The sequence below is a fragment of the Talpa occidentalis genome, unplaced genomic scaffold (genome assembly GCF_014898055.3).
Source record: "Talpa occidentalis isolate TD23 unplaced genomic scaffold, MPIMG_talOcc4v2.1 talOcc4.13, whole genome shotgun sequence".
Taxonomy (NCBI): domain Eukaryota; kingdom Metazoa; phylum Chordata; class Mammalia; order Eulipotyphla; family Talpidae; genus Talpa; species Talpa occidentalis.
In genome coordinates, this window is record NW_023601322.1 from 36,770,880 (window position 1) to 36,791,768 (window position 20,889).

Consider the following 20,889-nt stretch of genomic DNA (forward strand, 5'->3'; position numbering starts at 1 on the left):
AAAGAAAGCCTTTCGATGACATACAGAATGAATTGTTTACATCTTGACTGGTTGTGGTTTTTCAGGCCCACCACAGCAGTACTCAGGCCAGGAAGACTATTATGGGGACCAATACAGTCATGGTGGACAAGGTCCTCCTGAAGGCATGAACCAGCAATATTACCCTGATGGTAATCTCTCCTAATGCTAACTTTCCCATTTTCTATCCCTACCCAATATTAATGTAGATGGCTATTCAGAACATTTGAATGAGGTTGAAGAAACTATCCGTTTCTTCTAATTTAGAAACATCTCAATCTAAAGCTAATAATAGCTATTAGTTTACATTCTATTTCAAAGTACGTTTTGTTTAGCTGTTCCCTGTTTGGTACCATCAGGAATCACATTGTGTCACTGGAATCCTTTTTCTGCATAGAAGGATTCTTTTATATTGGGAATTGTTAATTTGAACCAAAGTAAATTGAGATTGAAATCATTTACATGCTAAAGTTCACCCATTGATTTGCTGCTGTGCATTAAATAAATACAGAGAATATAGTTCTTGTAAGTTCCATCATTTTAATGTTGCATACTTCTCAAAGAAGTAATGTTTATATACATTAGCATTTGCATTTGAGAAAACTTTGGAAGCTAAATTATATTCACAATATAGCTATTTACAGTTAGTAAATTTGGAAAGGCATTTGGAAATCAGGTTTTAATTTTAGTTGTTTAGTTTAATAGTAATAGTATTTTTAAGTAAGAAAGGTGTTGTGAAAAAGTGATTAAAGATATATTCTATTAAATATAAACCGAGCATACACATAAGCTTATATTGCTACACATCTTTCACTTTTTCTGTTCTGTTAAAGATATTATGTATGATACAGTGTTGAAGAAACAATCGAAACATATAAAACTGATAAATTGGAGTTGTTCACTTACATTACCAGATGATTAGTCTTGTTATGAAAGGATTTTCCAAAATATTTCTATATATAGTAAACTCTCTTGTGTTTAAGATATACTACGTAACAGAAAAATTTGGGGAATCAAAGAACTTAAAGCTAAAGGGACTATTCGCTAGAAGCTAATGTTAACTATCTAGAAGAAATATTTTGGTATATTTGAGAATTCTTTTTGCCCACTTTTTTTTTGTTATTGTATAAAGCATAGAAAGAGGTCCATATAAGGACACTGGTTTTCACTGCAGAGACTCTGACTATACAGACAAAGCAAACATTCAACCTGTAGAATTTTGTATAAAATAAATGTTTACAAATGATAGTGATTATATGTATAGATATATCTGGTTAAAAAAATTTAATAGATTTTCTTGCCTTGAATTATTTAAAATGGTTTTTTTTTTTAAATTTTCCATTCACATTGTGTTACCTTTTTTTAGTGAAAAACTAGTAAGCTTTATAGACATGGATAACCTAAGAGCTGGATCTGTTACTAAATTTATGCACTAGACAGTGTTGAAAATAAGTGATTGTTTAATTTTTCAAATGCATTTTAAGTAACTGAGTTGAATTTGACCCTAATTATAAATTGGTCTTAAGTATTTTCTGAATGTGAAATTTGTTTTGTTGTAAATATGACTTTACTGTTCAAAACACGTTAGTTTGTAAATATAATAACTTTAAGGTTACTTTAAATCTTATAATATGAGGGGATTTTAGAATTTAAATGGTGTCATTTTTGCATAGATGTTTATTGTCTGATGTTTACAAAGTGTTGCTTCCATGTATAATGAGTTAATTTTTTTAAACAGCATTAGATATTTTCTCATTATATTCAGATATTTATGTGAATAAATATGTAGATTAGGAGTTGGCAAACATTTTTTGTAAAGTGCCAAAGAGTAAATATTTTAGTCTTTGTGGGCTATGTGGTCTTGGTCTCATCTATTGAACTCTTTTCACAGCATGAAAACAACTATAGAAAATATGAATGGGCATGACTCTTCCAATAAAACTTTATTTATGAAAACAAACCACTGGTTTGTTTAGAAGCAGGCCACAGTTTGCCAGCCCTTAATGTAGATATTTATCTCAGGTTGTTTGAAATGTTACAATGCTAAAGCACTGATGATAACATTTATTCATAACTGTATTCCTCCTTCCTTGGACATTCTCCTAAAATTTAATGCAGAATTTAGCTAACTAAAAGATTATTCCCTGCATTTTTTATGTGCAACTTAGTTAAAAAGACTGATTTGCATTAAAGTCTGGTCACTTTGCAGATGAAATTTACCATGCTTTGAAACTAAAGTTGTACTCTAGAACTTAAACGCAGTATTAATTTTATGGAGGTGCATTTCTTTATACTTTAGAAATATTTTTTGTAGACCTCTAGAATGGCAGTATTAAGCTATATATTTTTGCATCTGAAAATATTTCAAGAAACATATACTTTATGCAAGTAAATAGAATATAAAATTTGTTTCAGTTTCTTTCAGGGGAAAAAAAAAAACTTATGGAACTCTTTTATATTTTGCATTGTTTTAGCATATGCTGTGGAATTGGCGACCAGCAGAACAGGTGTTTGACAAAATATGATAATTGCTTCCTTTGTTCATTGTAATTTAATTCAAGTTATTTACATGTGAAAGGCCTAAATGCTTTCGTTCTCTCTTTTTTTTTTTAATGTAAGATAAAGTTTCCCCTCCTTCCCCATGAGGATTATCAGAGTTAAGACTAAGAAGTGTAATGTTTCTAAAATTACTGTTTTGTGCTTTTAAAAAAAACTGCACGTTACCTTAATATGAAAACAGTCCTATTGGTAAATATTTGGCTAATGCAATTGAAATTATTTTTTATGTATTTCCATTTATTTTCTTTTTTTTTTTTTTTCAATTTTATCTGAAAGTTGAAATATATTTAGGGTTTTCACTCAGTGGCCATTAACGTTTCTTCCTGTCTCTTGTCGAATTGATGTAGGTCATAATGATTACGGTTATCAGCAACCGTCGTATCCTGAACAAGGCTACGATAGGCCTTATGAGGATTCCTCACAACATTACTACGAAGGAGGTATCTATATACCTTCACACACATACACGTATATATCCCCTTCTACAGGAATGAAAATTCTTGCATAAGATAACTTCTACCCATGCAAAGCTCTTGTAGAATACTAGTTGCTGGCTGTCTTGAAAGTTATAGGGAGTCCAGATAAATCAAAATAATTTCCTTACAAATATTTAAAATGTATAACCATGACTTGCCATTTCTAACAACAATAAAAAGACTAAACATTTAAAAATGATTTTTTTCTCAGTGGAAAATTTCTATTTGAATATAAATCCATCACTCCAATTTCTTTTCTTGTTCTTGTTTACATATGTATAATTTTACATACAAGTATAGTGCCTTTAGGAAACAGCTTGCTGATCTTGTGTAGCTAGTATGTGCTCTTGTAGCTGTCTTTAATTTTGTCTTTTTTATTTTATTTAGCATAGTCATGATCTTATGACTGTGATGTTCCAGTAAATGTAATGCTCGTATGGCAGAGACGCTGAAAATGCTGCAGTTCAACCTTGCAAAATTGGCTTTAACTGCAGTTTGTTTGGCCGAAATCCTTCTGTTTGGTTTGAGTTTTTTTCTTTGTTTTGTTAACTTAAAAATCAATATGGCATTTTATTTTGTTCTTGTGTTGTTGGCTATGCATCTTAGAGGAAAAAAGTTAATTAAGCAAACTTCTCAGGCTTTTTCCTCTTTTCCACTTACCCCGTAGGAAATTCACAGTATGGCCAGCAGCAAGATGCTTATCAAGGACCACCTCCCCAGCAGGGATATCCCCCACAGCAGCAGCAGTACCCTGGGCAGCAGGGCTATCCAGGACAGCAGCAGGGCTATGGTAATAACTCCATACAGTTTATTTTTGTCTCCCAAAAATGTGATGATTAATATTTTGAAATATGGAAGTGGGTTTTATCATTTTTTTTTTAATAGAGGCATGTTTTATTTATTTATTTATTTGTTTGTTTGTTTGTTTGTTTATACATGCACTGGGTATAGTCAGAAGCGCGGGAGGGTGAGAGAATTCACCAGAGTCAGAGCTGGGAGCAGAGCAGGCAGAAGGACCGAAGTACACTGCTGAGGGGAGCAGCGGGCGGCAGGAGAGGTCTGCGCGCCATGTGGGACCCTCCTCTGGTGGCCGGGGAGCTGCTGGGATTGAACCGGCGTCGCAGAGGCCGCGGGCAGCTTCGCAACCCAGCGCTCAACCGATGCGCCACCATGGAGGCCCGTTTTATCATTTTTGAAAGTATAATTTGAGCTTATTTTTATTAGAATGTTGTTAAACTAGTAATCCATTTAAAAAGAAAGATAAACTAGAGGTGGTTCTTTGACTAAAGATAAGGTGATATATAGTCACTTAAAATACAAGAAAAATTAATTCTTAAAACCTAGTTGGCATTTAAGACAAGCCAGGTAACTTTGTGTGCTTGGAAAGCTATTGAAATGGGTTATGATTAAGGATATCTACATAATCTGCATTTCTAAAACGAATGACTGACTATTAAAAATAACATTGGTTTTTAGAGTAAAAAGATGTATTTGTAATACATAGTAAAGTTTTTGTCATTCTCTGGTTATAAGGTAGTATACGCATCCGTGGAGGTGTATTTTTTTATTTTAATTTATTTATTTATGCAAGAACTGGGGTACAGGCCAGAGGCGTGGGAGGGAGAGAGAATTCACCAGAGACAGAGTGGGAAACAGAACAGGCAGAACGACCGAAAACACTGCTGAGGGGAGCAGCGGGCGGGACAGGAGAGGTCTGCCCCGCCGTTTGGGTTTCTCCCTGGCTGGCTGGGAATCGAAGCCATGCTGCAGAGGCTGCGGACAGCTTCACAGCTCTGTTCTCAACCCACTGCGCCACCCGGGAGACCCCGTAGAAGTGTATTTATTGCAGTTATATATCTTACAGTTCGGTGGGAGTATAATCATATTTCATTATTATATATATTTACTCACTTTAATATCTATTAGTTGGGTGTCTGCCATTGATAGGGCTGTTGTCTACGTATGATAGCAAATCTGAGATCTAAGATCAGCATGAAATTCTCCTGCACCATCAACTATCCATTGAAATTCAGTCAGGTATTGGGCGTGAGGTATTTTCTCAAAAATGATAAATTCTGGTTCCCTATTCCAGATGTCACTTTAGAAAAATTCCATGATTTTATATTTTAAACAAAGGCACCTTCTTTCTCTTCTTAAATGGCCTTTTCATTTCATGACTACTATATATTTGTACTTTAAATAATTTTTCTAATTTTATTGCAATCGTATAAAAACAAATATGTTACAAAATTAGTGATTTAAGAGAAATATTTTTGGTTGAAAGAGAAAGTAAAAGAAACTCAATATTTGTTTAAAGTAGTTAAATAATATTTTATTAGACATCAGAAATCTTAAAGAAGTTCCCATTTTGCTTACCCACAGGTTTCAGGCTGTCAAACTTTCTTTAATAATAGATTAAGAGTTTTAATAATAATTTGGAGTTTTAATAAATTTAATAAAATTTAGACTATAAGGAAGCAAAACACTGATAACATTTATTTAAGCTTGAAAGTGTATTTTTTTGACACTTTCTAGGGCAACTATTGTTGCATTGCAATCACTGTTTTTTTTTTTTTTTTTTATATGTATTTTACATATTGTTCTTTTCTTTTTACAATGTTTGCTTTCTTTTTTTTTTTTTTTAAATATTAAATTTTATTTTTATATTCCCCCATACAATTGCAAACGCCCCATTCTGACCCCAATCCTTCCCCTCCCGCCCCCCACCCCCCAAAAAGTGTCTCTGGTTCATAGTTTTTTGTTGATTTTGATTTTCACTTTCTTATATTCATTTTCCTGGTCCCTTATTTAAGTTTTCTAGATTCCTGCTATGAGTGAGACCATCCGGTATTTTTCTTTTTCTTTTTGGCTTATTTCGCTGAGCATGATCCCTTCCAGTGCCATCCATGTTGCTGCAAATTGCATGTGTTTATCTTTTTTGAATGCTGAGTAATATTCCATGGTATATATGTACCACATCTTCTTGATCCAGTCATCTATTTTTGGGCATTTGGGTTGTTTCCAAAGCTTAGCTATTGTAAACAGTGCTGCTATAAACATAGGAGTGCAGGTGCTCTTTGGAATTGATGTTACTGTGTCCTTTGGGTAAATACCTAGGAGTGGAATTGCTGGATCATATGGAAGCTCTATGTTTAGTAGGTCCAGAAATCTCCACACAGCTCTCCATAGTGGTTGGACCAGTTTGCACTCCCACCAACAGTGCACAAGAGTTCCTTTTTCTCCACATCCTCGCCAACATTTGTTGTTGCTAGTTTTTTTAATATGTGCCATTCTCACTGGTGTGAGATGGTATCTCATGGTAGTTTTGATTTGCATTTCCCTGATTACAAGTGGCAATCACTGTTTTTTTATGGCAACTTTTGAATGACTGACAGAGAACATTTAAGTGTGAAACTGAAAAGTTTATGCTTTATAAAACATTGTTTGCAATAGATAGCAGAATTTATAAAATAGACATTTGTTTGACAAGCAATATTATTCCTTTGTTATCGTTAGGATTTGAAATCATTCATTTTTTATGGGTTAAGTATTAAAGGTGATTGGCACCCAGAGTATAATTTTTTAATCAAGTTTTTTTCACTTGCAACCCATGACTTTTCAAGACTTTTGTTTCTTTATGAAAATATTGTGATAATATGTTTGTCTGCAGAACTTTTGGTGATTGCAAATATAAATCTAGAATTTATATCTAGAACTTATATATAGAATCATTATATATAGAATCATTCTTTGTGGTTATTTGATCAATATAAGGGTAGATCTAGAGTCATACCTTTATCGCTGATTCTGAACTTGATTTAGAAATTATGAGTATTTTTATTTGAATTCGTTTCTTGCTTTTTCTTCTTTCTCTTTTATACTGGATAATTTTCTAAAATGGGTAGATTAGCTTTTTTAATATCCTAGAGTTGACCTGCTTTACAACTCTCGAGTCTCTTTTACCCTTTTTGACATAAAAGTTTTCAGTGGCTATCTTGTGGCATAGTAGTTAATCTGAACCAAAGTATTTGGTACTTGGTGGTATTCTTTTAATATTTTGATTTTTATTGAAATCATTAGAATTTATTTCTAAAGGCATTCAAAAAAATCAATATATCAGACTTTTTTTTTAGTTTATAAATTAATATATAATGACATCAAGTTTTAAATCCCTCCTAGAATTCTAGGGACTTGATTTATTTTTATCTGGACTTTTGTTTGTGTTCATTATTTTGTAGGTCCTTCACAGGGTGGTCCAGGTCCTCAGTATCCTAACTACCCGCAGGGACAAGGTCAGCAGTATGGGGGTTATAGGCCAACGCAACCTGGACCACCACAGCCACCGCAGCAGAGGCCTTATGGATATGACCAGGTAATTTGCTGGTTAACTGTTTGATTGTCCCAGTGTTGGTTAAATAGTTTTCACTTGAAGGTTCATTTTCTCCTTTTCCTGTTCATGTTACATGAGGTAACAAAAAAAGTATTTATTTTTAAGTCTTTTTCATACCATGTTAGTATAGTCAGTTATAATTCCTTAAACATATAAAACATGACTTAGCTCTAGACACCAATACTTAGTCATAGTCATTTATTCATATTTTTACTCTTTTTCCCTGGTTCTTACCCCCACCATATTTCCCTTAGCTATTCTAAATATCTCTACCTATTCTGTACCTCTTAATTTCTCTGATCCCCTTCATGTTAAGATGTGGAATCCATCTGTATCAGTGCTTTTACAAATGCTCACCTTTACTTTAGCATATCTCTCTCTTTATCTGTCTTTCTATGTATCTTTCCATCTATCTACTTTTTTTTAAAAAAAAAGATTTATTTATTTATGTATACAAGAACTGGGGTACAAGCCAGAGGTGTGGGGGATGAGAAGATCCACCAGAAACAGAGTGGGGAACAGAGCAGGCAGACTAACTGAAACAAACTGCTGAGGGGAGCAGCGGGTGAGGCAGGAGAGGTCCCATCCCCTGGCTGGGGATGGAACTCTTGCTGCACTGGCTGCGGACAGCCTCACGGGTCGTGTCCTACCCTCTTGCGCCACCAGAGAGGCCCTATCTATCTGTCTTAATTCACTCATTTGTTGTTGGGACTCTGGTTGTTTCCATAACTTGGCTATTGTAAATAGTGCTGCAATGAATAGGGGCATGCAGGTATCCCTTTGAACTAGTGTTTTCACATTCTTTGGATAGATACCGAGAAGTGGGATTGCTAGTTCATATGATAGGTCCATTTTTAATGTTTTGAAGACCCTCTTACTGTTTCTGATGGGAGTTAAATTTTTCTCCATACTCTCACCAACACCTGTTGTTTCTGGTCTTTTTTCATATGAACCATTCTCTTGATTGTGAGGTGGTATCACACTGTGGTTTTAATTTGTATTTCCATGATAAGAGATGATGAGCAATTTTTCATGTACTTGATAAGCCACTTTATGTCTTGTTTGGAGAAGTCTCATTTTAATTCTTATGCCCATTTTTTGATGATTGGGGTTTTTGTTTTTTTCTCTTTTTATTTTTTCTTTATAGATCTTGGATACTAGCCTGTTGTGAGATATATATGTACGATGCATACATATTTTCACATTTCTCCATTTGATAGGATGGCTTTTCATTTTAATAATATATTCTTTCACTGTGCTGAAGCTTTTTAGTTTGATGTCATCCCATTTATTTATTTTTTGCTTTTGTTTCTTTTGTCGTTGAAGTTGAGTGCCTGAAGACATTCTTGAAGCCAATATTGTAAAGTATTTTGCCTCTGCTTTCTTTTATGTATTTTATGGTTTCACGTTTTATAACCAAGTTTTTAATGCATTTTGAATTAGCTTCTGTGTATGGTGTGAGATAATGATCTACTTTTATTGTTTGCATGTGGCTATTTAGTTTTCACAAAGCATTTGTTTGTTCAAGAGACTTTCCTTACTCAGTTGTATTCTTTGTTGAAAATGAAATGTTCGTATAAATTAGGGTTTATTATATTCAATTGTTTTTGTGTCTTTTTATTCTAATACCACACTATTTTGATTAGTAAACTTGTACAGTTTGAAATCTGAGAGTGTGATACCTCTATTCCTTTTTTGACAGGAATGTTTTGGCTCCTTGTGGTCTTTTGTGATTCTATATAATTTTAGGAATATATGCTCTGTTTCTTTGAAGAATGCCAGTGAAACTTTGATAGGGGTTGCATTGAATTTATATATTGCCTTGGGTAAGATGGATATTTTAACATTAATTTTTCCAACCCACGAGGAGGAATATTTTTCTATCTCTGTGTCATTTCCTTTTTCTTTCAATAACGTCTCATAGTTTTCAACGTACAAGTTTTCTGCCTCCTTTGTTAAGTTCATTGTTAGGTATTTAATTCTTTTTGATTCATTGATAAATGGGATTGTTTTCTTGATTTATTTCTATTCTGATTTGTTTGCATATAGGAATGGAACTGATGTTTATATTGATTTCGTAGCTAACCACTTTACTAATTTATTATTTCTAATAGTTCTTACTATAGTCATTCTTTTGTCAGAATCTCAGAATTTGTTTTTGTTTTGTTTGTTCATTTGCTATTTCTTTCTCACATAATTATAACCATTGAGTACTTGTCTTTTTCCTTCTGGCTTATTAGCATAAGCCCCTCAACCTTCATCCATGTTGTTGCAAATGGAAAAATTCCATCTTTTTTATAGCAGAGTTGTAGTCCAGTATGTGTGTGTGTGTGTGTGTGTGTGTGTGTGTGTGTAGTCGTAGTGATTAATGACATTTTGGTTATTGACAGACCACACATACAAAGGTGGTCCTGATAGGCCACACCATATAGCTTAAGTATGTATTGGACTATACCACCTAGCTTTGTGCAGTTACATTCTATGATAATTGCACAACAACAAAGTTACCTAACTTCACCTTTCTTACAATATATCCATATCATTAAGCAATTCATGACTATTTACTGCATGTTTTAATCCATTCATCTATTAACAGGTTTTAAGTTGTTTCCATATCTTATTTATTATGAGTAGTGAGGAAAACATTTTTTAAAGCATTGAATAATATTTCATGGCTGGTGTACCACAGTTTATCCATTCACCTACTGGAAGATCTTGGTTGCTTTCAAGTTCTGGCAATTATAAATAAAGTTGCTTTAAACTTCTATGTGGAGGTTTAAATTTTACTCATTTATCGATAGAGAAATACCAAGGAGTACATTTGCTAAATTATGATAAAAGCTGCTCATGAGTGATGGCATTGTCCTTTCAGTAAGAGCCTTGAGTTGGTGACACACTGATAAGTGGTGGTCCAGACCCCAACTCATGGTAGCAACTGGAGGTAATCAGCAGCAGCCCAGAGGAAGACTGGACAATAGCAACAGGAGACAGCTCTAGAGGTGGTATGGCCACAGGCCAGCAGCACCAGTGAGCAAGTAATGTTGAGCATCAGACAGCAGTGAACAACAGCTCTTGGAGTCACTGGGCCCAGGGCAGTGGTGCCAAGCAAGGATCAGGCAGTGGTGGAGAGCTTTTAGAGGTGACAGGTACAGGCCAGTGGCACTGGATGACACAGTATCAGGCCACAGACCAGCAACAAACATCTCTTTAAGTTGATGGGCACAGGCCAATGGTGCTAGTCAGGAGGCAGTACCCTTTGTGCCAGAAGCAGGAGTGGCAGTCGGGTGGCAGTGCCAGAGGATCAGAAGCAAAAGTATGCGCAGGTGAGAGTCTCTGACAAGGGTGTCTGAATCATCTGTTGCCCTGGCTTTTTATGACTTATAAGGTTCACAGATTTGAAACTTGATTGGTGTGTTTTCAGAATTGGTGCTGTTTTCAAAACCCAAACCCCATTGGTACATGAAACCTGATCTGTGCTGAGGTTGACCATCTTGTCCAATGGAGCCAGGCATCCTCAGCTGCTCTACCAAACCAGGAGCTGTGAAACTTCTTTTGCAGAGTTAATAGTAATTGCTGTCTAGCTCCCAAACCCAAACTTTTAACCCTGAAATTTGCTAACATTTGCAAATATACCTTATACTTTTTAGGAGCTTACTTGTGATTTGATTTGGTCCTAGCAGTATGATCAAGTGTGCAGTTATTTAAATTCTCAATGGTCTCAGTGCCTCAATATCTTCATCTATGAAAGGGAGAATAATATTAACTATATAGAATATAGATGGACACAAAATCCTTGTTAAAGTGTCTGACATGGTACTTGGTAAGGTCTTAGTTATTGAGATATATTAAGAGTTACTGATAATATTCTCTAGACTTCTTTCTATTACTTCAGGCTGTGTTGGTAAATAATTATTAGCTTCTAATCTTAATTATTGTATTTTTTTATTTTTCACTTCCCTAAGATTTCTTCTACTTTTTCTCCATGCTTTCATTTTAGCTAGTCCTTTTATTTGAATGCCCCCTTTTCTTCAGTATTCAAATCTTACCTTTTTTTAAGGCACACGTATTCTTTTCATTTCTGAACTCATAAAACTTACATACTTGGATTTTTTTCCCCTATTTTTCAAATTATGGTAATGAGCATATATTTGCTTAATAAATAGTATAATTGTTAGCATATGTTTGTCATGTATTATTTGTAGACGTCTTATATGTCAGACACTCTTTAATACTTGGAACATAAAAATGGATAAAACCTTGTCCCTATTCTCAAGTCATTTATAATATAATAGATAAATTATAGCAGTGCTTAACTTCTATTGTGTTTTCACATCATTCACTATATGTGCAATATATTTCATCGTTAGTATCTTATTACACACATTCACTGGGGGACCATTTCCTTTCAGCATTAAGACTTGCTTATTTACAATTATTTATAATTTTTAAAACTTTTCTCATGTCCTCTCTTAAGTGTCCTAAGAAGCGTATGTGTTAGGAATTAATGCAGCCATGAATGGGAAGAAAATTGAGATTTAGAGATGAAAGTGTTGCTATCCCAAAGGTAAAGAACATGATTGTCAGAGGGCTTTTCCAGATATAAATAGAAAGTTACTAGAGTTGGGACTTAAACTCAGTTTTATATTACTTAAGTAGTCTAATAGTAAGTTTCTGTGAGGTAAGCATTGACTTTTATTTCTTATTTTTACCTTTGTAGTTAGAAAAATCTTTACACAAATACAAAAAAAAAATCATAATGAATCCCTGTGTACCCACCAACCAACTTTAACAATGATCAATATTTTAAAGCCAATGCTGTATATATATATGTTTGTGTGTGCGCGCGCGCGTGTGTATGTGTGTGTGTGTATATATATGTATATATACACATATTCCTCTCTTTTTTTCCAGAGTATTTTAAAATGAATCGTAGATTGATACTCTCCTCCTAAATGTTTCAAGATGAGCATAACTTTAAATAAAGCATAACTTTAAATTTAAAGCAAAACTTTGAACAGTTCTTCAAAGATTTTCAGGTGTTTGTTTCTATGGAAATGGTAGATTATATTGTACTAGTAATGATACAGAAGTACTTCAACTCTAGAATATTTTCTTTTTTTTTTTTAAAGATTTATTTATGCACACAAGAGCTGGGGTGCAGGCCAGAGGTGTTGGGGGTGAGAGGATTCACCAGAGACAGAGTGGGGAACAGAACAGGCAGATCAACTGAAATACACTGCTGAGGGGAGCAGCAGGCAAGTCAGGAGAGGTCTGCTGCGCCATGTGAGTTGTTCCCTGGCCAGCCGGGGATCTAACTCTTGCTTCAGTGGCTGCAGGTAGTTTCAGAGGTTACATCCTAACCCCTTGTGCCACCAGGGAGGCCCTAGAATATTTCCTGATACAAAGTAATTAATAGAATTGGAGAGAGATTTAGTCAAGGAAACAATTAACTGATTTTGTGTTTCCAGTGAGTCCTATTTTTGGAAAATAGGTGTTTTTATGAATATCTATTTTAAACATTTAAAAAATGTTTAGTAGAAAATTTTTTGTATGTCTTTCTCCTACCTTTTTCCTCTAATTTTTAGAGGATAAGGTGATCCTTCTGTTCTTCAAAAGCTAACCTTAACACTTGTATACTAGATATTATTATTTATAGAATTTTACTACTTTATTTACCACCCCTTTTTATCTATACTTTCTGTCTTCCTGACCTGTCAGACTATAGGTCTTTGAGTCTACCTTATTAAAAATACAAAACCAAAACAAACTTCCCCTGATTTTATGTATCAGCTGTCTGTCTGAATACTTCCGGTGATAATTTGTTGCGTTCCAGGAAAGACCCACATACTTTATAGTATGGATAGAAGTTTCTTTTTCCCTTATTTTCCAGTTACCTTTTCATCCTCACTTGCCACTTATCCCAAATACTCTCTTGATGTTCATTCATAACAATAATTGTAAACTGAACAGTCACACAGTTGTCACACTAGCATATAATTTATATACTAACATATATCAAAGCAGAATTTAGAATGAGAACTCTTCACTCATTCTTGCTCAATTCAGTCACCAAACTCTTAAATTCTCACTATGTGACAGATACTATTCTAGGTTGAAAATGTAATAATCCCTTGCATATTTTGGTCTCCAAAGTCATTTGCTATTGAATAAAGTGTCAGAAAAAATAACAGATGCTATATACCTAAGTATGAAAAAAAAAAAAATTGTTGCAGATGATGTGCTTTTGTATTATAAGATTTATTTTTATTTTAATTGTGGTCATGCTATGGTCAAATGATTATCTAATTTTGTGTTGTTCTTTTATCTTTTAGGGACAGTATGGAAATTACCAGCAGTGAAAAAATACTTACATTCCAATAGCCAGTATCTATTAGCAGCCATATTGTCACCTCAGCACTGTGGACACATCCTTGTATAGAGATCCTTTCATTCCATCTTGTTTTTGGAAAAATCTTGTGGATAAATGGCTGTTTCATCAGTGAGCAGCCTTTGTGGCTTAGTTGTAAAAGGCTTTAGTAGCTCAAAAATACTCTTGATTTCACATTTCTACTCTAGATGGCAACATTGGACAGAAAATACAATGACATATAACCAATTTGCAATGATTTCGGAACTGTGTTTCAAATGGACTGTTACAGACTGAAAGGTGTGAACAGCTTTGTATGTTTATGAAGGTTAAGGGAATTTAATACTTTTCCACAGATTCTTTTGTAAGGGGAAGAGGGTAATGTACACTTTTTACAGCAGCAATATTTTGTATATTATGTTTATTTCATGTGGTGAATATGCAAAATGGTACACTACGCACCGGACAGAATCAAAAATCCTCTGTTAATGAGGATTGGAGTTTGATGGATGGTTGATTGTGTAGGTCTCAAAATGGTGTTCTATAAAAGGTGAGGGAAAAGACAAAGCACACCATATGTCCACTGTTATGTAGAGGAAATTCAGATCCCCTTTATCACTTAGATAATCAAGGGCACTGTGATACAGTTTTGAGTGAAAAAACATTTTTTAAAAGCCTTCCAGTTTTGTGGATTAAATCCTTTTTCTAAAGATCATTTGTAATACGGTTTTAACATGAGGCAATAAGAAATATTTCTTGTTGGACCTGAAAATAATAGTAATAGTTTCATGTAAATGAAGTGGCAGTCCTCTCCTAAAATAGCAATAACTGAAAATGAAAGTGTTAATTTTACCTTGTTTGAGTAATCAGGGAACTTAGTAATATCAGAGCATTTTATAAATGATATCAAAGAAGAGTCAACATTGATTCAATTTTTTTTTTTTAACATGTGGAGGATAATTGGTTTATATAATAGTTCAGGAATCCTTCCAAACCATTATTTCAACTTTTTTTTTTTTTATTTCAACTTTCTTAACCGGAAATAATATCACTTATAAAGAGTCACTTTTAAGTTCCCCCCTTTTTGTGTTCGTTAATAGACACAAAGAGATGTTTAGGAAAATGCTATTAATTAGGTTTATTCTTATGTATATTAAAAGCATACAAGTTGCATTCTAGATTACTTTTGTTTATTAGTCTAACATACTTAATCTTTATTTGAAACTGCCCTATGCCTACTTTGCTTATTTTAACTAAATTCAGGGATATTGCATTGGGCAGGAAATCATGCATTGAGAAGTTTATAACCACATTTATTTAAGTATAATTTGAAAACATCTAGCCCAAAGGTAAGTTCCTATTTTTATCACAGTTGCCTCTGTCCAGGGAATATGATGTTTCTTTATAATTGAACTGATTTTTCCCACTTCTGACTGGAAACAGAACAGAAGGGATCCCATAAATTTGTATAAGTAAAATGTACTGTTCTCAACATACTGTAATCAAAAGAAGGAATTTCAGCGTGTCTCTGTGTGTGAATGAGAGAGTGTATATGTGTCTTAAGGTCAGAATAGGCTTTTTTTAAACTTGGTCAGTAGAAAATGGACAACAAGGGTGAACAGATAAAGAATGGAGATCTTTGTTGTGATTGAAATGCTTATAGGTTCTGTGCCAATTTTCCACCACTGTGTACTTTGTTGCTATTTAAAACTGTATCAACTCTAACGGAAAAATAAATTATTTGTGATTTTAATTTTCTCATTTGTTTCTTTAAATTAGATCTCTTTGACTCTCATGTTTTGTCTAGAGACTATGCTGTGGTTTTTTTTATAAGTTAGTCCAGTATAAGCAGACTATGTTTGTATTCTAGGACTTTATCAAAATTCTCTTGCCATGCCCAAGTTAATTAGAATTAACTGTTCAGTAATCAGCATGTTGTGTGGGCTGTTTGTTACAGAATTCTTTCTCTGAAAATGAAGTCCATGAGGCTATAATCAAGATGACTGAATTAGATAAATGAGTTGAGGAGACAAAATTGTGCTGAACCCAACCTGGTGTAGATATGTTATCTCATTTGAAATAAGCTCAACTGACATTAAGAAATAATTTGTCTTGCCAACCCATCTTCTGTTGTCTTATTCTCCTTTTAATGGAAACTAAAATTGCAATTTTAATAAGCAGAATTTCCTCCAGGACTTTCTTCCTGGAGACTAGTGCATTTGCAAGTTTTAATTGTTTTATAACAGTCCTATTTCGTAAAAGTTTTTAATTGGTGGTGACAAAAATTACCTTATTCCTTTGATACCTAGTAAGAAGAATAACTTTACCAGTAACATGCACCAAATTTGACATTCCCATTTAGACTATATATTCCAAAACTGAAAATTTTCTTTAATAAAAATGTATTATAATAGGAAATATACCATCCCCCAAAATTCCAGAAGTAATTTATTGCTAAGAATAGAGCAGGGTGATTATTGATCAACATTTTACAATATTTAACTGTGTTGGTTTGGTTGTTTGAGAATATGTTAGTATTAATCTGTGGCGTTATGATGGCACATTGTTTTTAATTTTTTTGATTAAATCTTTAAATGTAGACTTAAGTAGAAAGAGAAATACCATTAATGCAACTTATCCACTTAGCACTGTGTGTACAACGCCCACAAATTGAAGCAAACACTGTGTCACTTAATTATTTCAGTGAGGATCTCTCAAATACAAATATTACTGTTTCAAAAAATCCTTCCCTAGAAGCCATCTCAGAATCTGTGTATGTAAATCACTGCCTTTTCTCTCATTTAAAAAGTCATTCATGAAACAATTAAAACAGCAGAAACAGATCATATAGAAAAAAATAATTTTTTCCCACAATTTCATTTCATCTCCTAAAGTATTATTTAAGACTTGGTACATTTCTTCTGTACTTCCATTCTTACACATATGCCAACATTATTTGTTGGCATATTATTATTGTTTTGTCTTTTTGAACAAAAATGAACTGTAGAATAAATATTATTTTGCAACTTTTTTTAGTTAGAAATAACCTATGTTTCTAGCTTTTTGCTCTTGCAAAATCAAAGCTTTCATAAACTATCTGGAAGTGCCTTTTTTTTTGTAAGCTTATTGTTGTATTTCTATACACTGAATATCTAATGTTAGGTGCAAGACTATGAGTATTTTAAAAGGTGTTCCCCTAGGAAGCATATTCTTGCCTATACCAGATTGTTACCCTTGTTAATTTTTGCAATTCTGGTAGGCTTTAAAAAATGCCAGCCCATAATTTAATATATATTACTTGTGATTTATTTGTAAGTTGAATATCTTTTCAAATGCTTAGTGAAATAAAGTTATTTTTTGCTGTGAAATACCTTTTGTCCATTTTTCTGTTGATATATTTGGTGTGTAAGAGATAAATAATTATACAAAAATAATTACAAATGGCTTTCTCTACATGTACCTATTCCTTATTCTCTTGTATATATTGCACATCTCTTCTGTCCATTATTTTTAAACTTTGGTTATAATGTCTTTCACTGTATTAAAGTTTAAAGATTTTTATGTAGTATGCTTCCATTTTTCTAAAATTATTACATGGTATGATTTAGAACATTAACTTTTTTTCCTATGTGGATAACCACTTGCTTCAACCTTTATTGAATAAACCAACTGATTTGAGATTTTATCTTATTCTCTTATTCAAAACATTTAATTATAGTTATGGCATGCTTGGTATATGTCATTTCATAGGCTAGTTAAATTCATTTAAGTCTATTTTATTGGCATAAAACAGACTTTTTCCCATCAACAAGGTGATAGTTTTTTATTGTATAAGGTGTTTTTTCTTGTTTAAGATTTAACTGCCAGAATATAAACAATGACTTAATAGCAAGTTTTCTTAATAATAAGATAATTCCCAAAAAGAGTCTTTATATAGTATAACTAGAATCTCTTAGAGATTTTTGCTTGTTAAAATTTTAAGCTCTAATTTCTTGTCCCCTACTAATTATCTCCATAGTTGTCCACAGTATCTCAATTTGATTTTTACAAGAAAAATAGAAATAAATAGGAAATGTTCTATTAAAATATCCAAGCCTTCGAAATAGACAATGCAAAATGATTTTCATTATTCAATAAAGACTTACAGAGTGATAGGGTAAGTTATTGCTTAATCTGGAAAATGAGAATGAAAATGGTAGAGATAATATAAACACATGCATGTACAGATACATACATATGTACATGTATTAAATGCACTGCTATATGTGGATAGGTGTGTATATATTTTTTTAATAAGTGAACAAAAAATCCTGAGTATTCTGAAACATTTTCATCATCTTTTGGTCTCTAAGCAAATAGTGTTTCCCCAGTGTTCTCATAAAAACTCCAATTTTGGGTAGGATCATGGCCGCCTAGTGACTACATTTAACAGCTTCCATTGCAATGGGGTGTGGTCGTATGATGTTAGAATCAACCAGAGGAGTGTACATTGGAATGATCGGTGTATCTTCAATGTTTTATTTAAAGGTACGCTCCATTTTCTCTTTCCTGTCTCTCACGGACTGGAACATGACATAGAGAGCTTTGGCCCTCTGAGTTAGAAAAATAGAAAATGGCAGTGCTAACTAGACAGAATCACAAGTTCCTTGAATGGCCTAGTGAAACCTAGTCTACAGGCTTTGAAATAAGAGCAATAACACTTCTAGCTTACGAATCTATTTGTTGTAACAACAAAGCCTGTTCAGTCATGCATTGCTTAACAATGGAGATAAATTCCAAGAAATGTGTCAATGATTTTGTTGTGTGAATATTATTAAGAAATATTTCTATTTCACTAGCTTGTCAATTCAGGGTGGGGGTTGGAGGATGGGAGGCATCTTGGAAGAGGAACTGGGTTGTCCATGACATCTTGATTGTCCATGTAGTACACTGGCAGCGTGTGCTACGAAGTCACTGAACAATAGGAATTTTGGTACCACCATTATATCTGCAGCCCATCATTGACCAAAATGTTAATATGTAGTAAATACATAACTGTAATCTCATGGAGGGTCATGGAGTGGATGGCCAGTTTGTACTACCATAGTCTGTGAGAAGTCATTATTTTTAGGAATAACAAGTTAGTGTATTGTATATAGTATACTTCATAATTATTCAGTTTATATTCTTAATGAACTAGGACAAAATTCTTTGTATTTTTATAAACATTTGCTTTCCATCACGAGTGAATTTATTATATATAGTAATAATAGGTTTAGGTAATTTTAAAGTATTGGTAAAGTAAACTTCATACTTACCACTTTTGGACATCTGTGTTACAGATTTTATAAACACCATGTTTTCCAAGTGCTTATTTTGGGAGTTGTGTCAAGTAGGACCTCATGAATTCCTAGGTTTTTAGCTTTATTTTGACTTCTACCACTTTACTTTGTTTTTTTCACTAATGCTTTCTTGCCCTTTCTATTGTTTTTTGACTTTCTCTATGTGATGTATGTGCCTTGATTCTAGTTCTGTCAACTTTTCAGGAAAAAACATACTAAAATTTTTTATTTTGTACCCATAAGGGCTCTTACTTTTCAGCTTAGGTCAAATATAATGAGTTTTATATCTTTAAGTGTGTAGCTCTGTTGCTATGAAAGGATACTTTGGAATAATAATTGATTTTCCTATGTATCTAGTACACAAATTTTTAAAAACCTTTTGGTTTTGATGTCTGGTTCAGAATTCTGTTGATCGCTATCAGCATTTTATATTCTATCAATATGACTATGCTAGGGAATTACTTCTTTTAATGCTTAGTAAATTAAGAGTAAGGAAGTGTGGCTGTGGCTCTCTTTTCAGTACTAATACCATTATATCCATTGAAATCTGATTTCCTGTTCATTAATTTCAGTATTCCATTCTTTCCCAAGATCTCGCTTCACAGCAAGCTTTCATACTTGAAGCTCTACATGTTAGTGCTCAGTCCTCATTCCCACATAAACACAACCATTTTGAAAACATGAACTGATATTAATTACCCCCTTGGCACCAAAAAGTCAGGATTTCCTGATGCGGCACACTAATGTAAAATGCATTAGTGCAAAAGCTGGCTCCAAGGGGTAATACTCTCTAAATAAACACAGCAATGTTTTTCTTTATTCACGACTCTCAGGCTATTCTAAAAGTCATTCATCCTCCATTCCCCCCAAAAAAAGACATTTTGAGTTTTAATAAGTTGTAACTGGATTTTCATAAGAAGGAATTGAATTCCAAGCTGCAAAGAGTGGCTCTTAGTTCTTTGGTTCTTTGAAATAAGATCTACGTAAATTATATAATGTTCTTTGAACCATAATTTGCAATAGTTTGCTGGAAGATAGTAATATTTTATATTTAATCATTAATATCACTAAAAATGTGTTCTTTTGAGGTAAATTTTTTTTGCGGGGGGAGTAGAAATGGAAAAAGTTCAGTTACATAGGACCTGAAAGAATGTATGGGTTTTTCCGGTTTTGTTATATGTGTTTAAGAGAGAGGGGGAGGAAATGTGTGTGTGTTTGTGTGTATCATGTAGACTATTGATCGAGAAGGTGTCATTTTATGCTTTGATGTATCTTCTCCAAGCACATACTACTACTACCACTAGATAAAATAAAAAAGTGGGCAAAACCAGGGCCTGCCTGGTGGTGTAGGAGTTGTCTCAGCGCTACCACCACGATAGTCTGAATTAGATCCCACCTGGGAGCTAACCCACATGGTGAAGCACACCTCTCCTGTCTCGTCAGTACTCCCCTCAGCAGTGAATTTTAGTAAAATCTGCCTGTTCTGCTTCCCACTCTGTCTCTGGTGAATCCTCTCACCTTGCCTGCCCCCACGCCTCTGGTCTGCACCCTAACTAGTTCTGTGCAAAAATAAATAAATAAAATCTTAAAAAGAAAAAAAAGTGAACCAAACCATACATAGCCAGGTTCAAAAAAGCTGAGCATCTCTGTAGCAAGAATGTAAATTGGTAGTAAAGATGAAACCGTAGGAACCCTAGATTCTTGGTCTAGAAGTGGGTAGTAGAGGTTGAGAAATGATTCCTATGGAGTGACAAAGTT

At 33.6% G+C, this 20,889-nt stretch overlaps 1 protein-coding gene across 4 annotated transcripts in view; it reads left to right on the plus strand.

Annotated features, from left to right (window-relative positions):
• SS18 (SS18 subunit of BAF chromatin remodeling complex) overlaps positions 1 to 16,774 on the plus strand; it is a 66,826-nt gene extending 50,052 nt beyond the window's left edge. Inside the window, exons 7-11 of one of the 4 annotated variants that reach the window (XM_037508711.2) lie at positions 66 to 170; positions 2,925 to 3,017; positions 3,721 to 3,843; positions 7,292 to 7,425; positions 13,776 to 16,767. In XM_037508711.2, coding sequence (XP_037364608.1) covers positions 66 to 170; positions 2,925 to 3,017; positions 3,721 to 3,843; positions 7,292 to 7,425; positions 13,776 to 13,802 — 482 coding nt within the window. In that variant the 3' untranslated portion in view covers positions 13,803 to 16,767. Of the gene's footprint in view, positions 1 to 65; positions 171 to 2,924; positions 3,018 to 3,720; positions 3,844 to 7,291; positions 7,426 to 13,775 lie in introns of all 4 variants that reach the window. The other 3 variants (XM_037508710.2, XM_054694123.1, XM_037508709.2) reach the window with 3 other exon arrangements.
• The last annotated feature ends 4,115 nt before the right edge of the window (positions 16,775 to 20,889 follow it).